This window comes from Theobroma umbraticum, unplaced genomic scaffold, assembly GCF_002168275.2.
Source record: "Theobroma umbraticum cultivar Fairchild unplaced genomic scaffold, ASM216827v3 scaffold_4.1, whole genome shotgun sequence".
Taxonomy (NCBI): domain Eukaryota; kingdom Viridiplantae; phylum Streptophyta; class Magnoliopsida; order Malvales; family Malvaceae; genus Theobroma; species Theobroma umbraticum.
The window spans coordinates 5914372-5919218 of record NW_018397258.1 but is presented as its reverse complement, the minus strand read 5'-3'; the positions used below and the strand labels follow the sequence as shown (position 1 = coordinate 5919218).

At 33.3% G+C, this 4847-nt stretch overlaps 1 protein-coding gene across 2 annotated transcripts in view; it reads left to right on the top strand.

Moving 5' to 3' along the window:
* The window catches only part of DEG2 (DEGP protease 2), a 23004-nt gene that overhangs the window by 14497 nt on the left and 3660 nt on the right, over positions 1-4847 (top strand). For both annotated transcript variants that reach the window (XM_021423929.2, XM_021423931.2), the window contains exon 12: positions 4744-4823. In XM_021423929.2, coding sequence (XP_021279604.1) covers positions 4744-4823 — 80 coding nt within the window. The remainder of the gene's footprint in view (positions 1-4743; positions 4824-4847) is intronic.

Genomic DNA, 4847 nt, shown 5'->3' with positions numbered 1-4847 from the left:
TTTTTTCTCTCGGCAACTCCATTTTGAGAAGGTGTATCAATACAAGAAGATTGATAGAGAATGCTATTCTGAATCATATAGGATTGAAATTTATCAGAAAAATATTCTTTGGTATTATTACTTCACAATGTATGCACAGAAATATTAAATTGTGTTTTTATTTCAGCACAAAAGGCACAAAAAATAGAGAATAACTCGAAACGATTTTTCATTAAGTATAGTCAAGTGACACGAGAATAGTCATTAACAAAAGTAATAAAGTATTTAAAACCAGATTTAGACACAATAGGATAAGGATCGCAAACATCAGAATGGACCAACTCAAAAGTGGACATAGACCGTTTATTGACTCTAAACACTGAAGGGAGACGATGATGTTTGGCAAACTGGCATGACTCACAATCCAACAAAGATACATTTTGAAATTGAGGACAATTTTTTTAAGGAAGACAGAGAAGGATGTCCCAACCGACAATGCACCGCAAAAAGGGTCAATACACTTGAACAAGCAATGGATCTCAGCACCTGTGTGTCAAGGTAATAGAGACCTCTAGACTCATGACCTCTACCAATAATCCGCTTCATTGTAAGATCCTGAAATAGACAAAATTAGGTAAGAATAAGATACAACAATTCAAGGCACGAGTGAGTTTACTAACAAAGATTCGATTAAAAGAAAACTTAGATAGATTTAAGACATTGGACAATGAAATGTTGGAGTTGGATTAATAGTTCCAAAACCAAGAACACAAGAGGTTGATCCATCATCTAAAGTAACACTAGAGGAGGTTGTATGTGATTGGAAAGTGAAAAATAGATTCGAATTACCTGTCATATGATTTGAGGCACCAGAATCAATGACCCATTTGGATGATGAGGAAATAAGAAATGTAGTGGAGTTACCTGACTCAGCAATAGCCGTGATAGGAGAAGTAGTAGATTTTAATGATTCCTAGTACTGAGAGAATTGAGCAAATTCATCTGTAAAAACTAAAATAGTCTTATCAGAAGATGAAGTATTAGAAGTTGCAACATTTGGTGATTGATCTTGCTGAGACTTATTTTGGAGTTTCTTACAAAAATGCTTTGTATGGCCCGGCTCATGACAATAATACCACACAATTCCTACTGACTCTTGACTACGACTATCAACATCTCGGTTACGATTGCTTGTTCTTCCTCCTCTGTTACCATTTTTATTATTATGACGACTTACAAGAGCACTGTTATTAGTCTGAGCCAACGTGAAGCTAGAGCTTTTTGTACGCAGTACTCTCGTAAAGGTGTCATGTAGAGAGGAGATCTCGGAACCAGAAAGAATCTGAGATTTGATAGTCTCAAGCGCTGGAAGGAGACTTACAAGAAAACTCATAATCGCCATTTGCTTCTGTTGGGCCTGCTGAACCTTCACATCAGGACTAAAAGGCAACAGAACATTAAGCTCTTCATAAATTCTTTTAAATTCCATAAAATAGGCTATGAAAGACCTATCTTATTTCTCTGCACGATAAAATGCTTTACATACCTCATAAATACGAGAAATATTCCCTTTACCTGAATATAAAAAATTCAAATAATTCATCAACTCTTTGACAAACTCACAATGATTAATGAGGCTAATAATCTCACCATTAATGAAATTTCGAATATGCAGGAACAACCGTGCATCTTCCTTCATCTAGGTTTGCCTTATATTATCAGTAGGAGGATCATTAGTAATACGATCATCCTTATCAATGCTTCTTAAATAGACCTAAACTGTTTTGCTCCAATCCAAATAATTGAAACCATTAAGTTTATGCTCGGTGATCTTTGTCATCACAGGAATCACATCAACCACTACCATTGATTTTTTTTCTAGTACAGACTCTACCATCTTAAAAATTCAGTAACAAAACCCAACAAGAATACCAAACTATCTTGTTAAAACCTTCTGGCGTAAAGACAAGAAGAGAAGATCGGAGTAAATCTCTAATAGATGGCTAGAACCAGAAACCAAAAGTGGCGTGTGATAGCCACTCGTGGGGACTCTTGTGGGAAGGTTCTTGGAGGAAGCCGATCGGCAGGTGAGGCTCCTCCTAGTGCCGGCTGTGGGATCAGATTGTTACACTGTGGGTGACCTAGGTTTGGGTGTAAAAGAAGAACTAAGAACTCTATTTCAAAGGAAATAGATCTGCCAAAACTGTTTTGATACCATGTTATTTAGGAAGAAAATACTTCACACCTTTTATTCATAATAAATCACCTATATATACAGCCTACACATTTCTAAAATAGAAAAAGAATAAAGAAAATAAAGAAAATAAAATCCCTACAATTATGATAATTACCAATCTCTATAAATAAGAACTCTGTTTCAAAGGAAACAGATCTGCCAAAACTGCTCTGATACCATGTTAGTTAGGAAGAGAAAACTCCACACCTTTCATTCATAATAAATCACCTATATATATAGCCTACACATCTCTAAAATAGAAAAAGAATAAAGAAAATAAAGAAAATAAAAATCCCTACAATTATGATGATTCCTAATTTCTATAATTATGGTGACTCCCAATCCCTATAATTATGATAATTTATAATTCCTATAATTACGTTTATTAATAAAAAAATATTTACACATTCCTATTCTATAACAAGAATTAATAAATTAATTTATGAAAATATTTTAAAAGAATTTTCTTTTGTTTTATTGATGAAGGAAAATATGAAATAAATCTAATATAGAAACTGTTGTATCTACATATAAAATAAACGTATTCATGTATTCTTTTCTTACTTTTGGATCCTTTTTACTAGACTCCACAAGTCCAAAACTTTGAGCAAAAGGTGACTCAAACACTTGGATGCATACTAGTATTGGACATTCTTTTACAAGACCATTTTACTTAGGGTATAAGTACTTGACTTAGCAGCCACCGTTTTAACTTGTGTTTTACATTGGAATATTCGTATGAGTAAGGGATTTGTTAGCAGCAGTGCCGGGGGTAATTTTGAGGTTTTACTGAACTTTTTTTATTTTGAATTATGGTTTGAGCTATATATGGATGGAAAGCCTATTTCATAGTTTCTAACACATCAAATGAATCATGATTTCAAGTTTTATAGTCTAAGATATAGTCATTTTAGTGAGTAGTGTGCAAGTCGTCAAATTTATCATTTGGAAGACTTTGTGCTATTTGGGTGGCTTTATATATATATATATATATATATGTTTCTTTAAATGAGTTGAATATTTTATTCCTGTACCTTTTATATATGAAATAGGATCAAGCATATGATATTTTTTATTTTATTTATTTATTATGATGGATTTTGGTTTATGAATGAGGTGAAATTCTTGTTTTGCTTTTAAAGAATATTTTAAAACAGCTACTAAATGACTTTGGAGAAGTGGGATAATCAACAGTAGAATTAGATCGATGGTTCTGTTAATGGTTTATAGTAGTTGGCATATGATCTGCTAACAAATTATAATAGTTAGCACATGGTCCTGTAAACGTGTTATAGTAGTTATAATCCTACTAACAAGTATAGTAGTAATGATGATGAGAATGATATTGTGATATGGTTTTTGTCAAGCATGATAATAGTAACCATAGCTAAGATGACATTTTATGAATTCTAAATATTGAATCTATAATTTTGCTTGATACGATATTTGAAAAATAATATGTGTTGCCAACGATCATATTATATATATACACACTTGTTGAGGAGCTATACTTGTTGAGCTATGATTGCTCAATCGCTCCTTGATATTTTACAGATTACTAGTGAGATAGCTTAGAGATCAAACTTGGGAGCTTACTTTAGTATTAAGGCATTATTGGTTATTTAAGATCTTATGAATTGTAAATGATACTTAAGTTTCTATCTGGTTTGGTTTATTTCTCTTGGTGACTTTTAAATCGATTGTATTGGATTTAAGATATGAATTTGGCATAAGGTAAATTTCACTGAATACCTTATATGAGAATTTTTACATAAATGATAAATAGAAGGCTTCATATTACTTTAGGATAATATAGTTGGTTATCTCAGTTGCGAAGCGTGAAGTAAATTAATACTAGAGCATGTGGCAGCCTGGTTTGGGCTTCTACGTTGTGCTGATGAGATCGTGTTCTTATGGAGGTGGCCTTGATTGTGATTGTGATTGCGATTTGTGGTTTTGATAAGGGCATCAAGAATTTAAGTGGATTGGATCGTGGTATTATATCCCGATTCTCGCATTTGATGACAGTGTGATTGTGAAGACCCTATATAAGGGTCCAAGTCAATCACTGCTAACAATTTCAACTTAAGATTTTGAGGTTCACGTAGTTTAGACTCAAATAGTTGTAGGGTTAGTGGTGCTTGTGCCTGAGTCCTTACATTAGGTCCATGCTATTTCCTTCCAAAGCCCTAATTGTAGCTACAATTAGATTTTTTCCTCAATTTTATGTTCACGTATAAATGTTTGTCTATTTTTATAACTGCACTTAATTGCATGATGAACCCAATATACTCTTACAGAATGCAATGACTTTTCCAATTATGTTCCATGAATGACTTTGGATGTCCAGCCATCTCTTGCTGCCTGCCACTTGCTAGAATTAACCATTATGCTAATATTCTTTTTCAATCATTGACTCATCATTCTGTTATTGACTTGTGATTCACACCTGGTGCTCAAGCATGAATATCATAGTGATGTGGCATTTTCTCCAAAAGTAAATATAAAAACCATTTCTTGAGTTCCAGGTTTCCCTTGCCTTGGTGTATTGCTGCAGAAGTTGGAGAATCCAGCACTACGTGCATGCTTACAAGTACAGTCTAATGAGGTAATTTGCTACAACATACTCAGC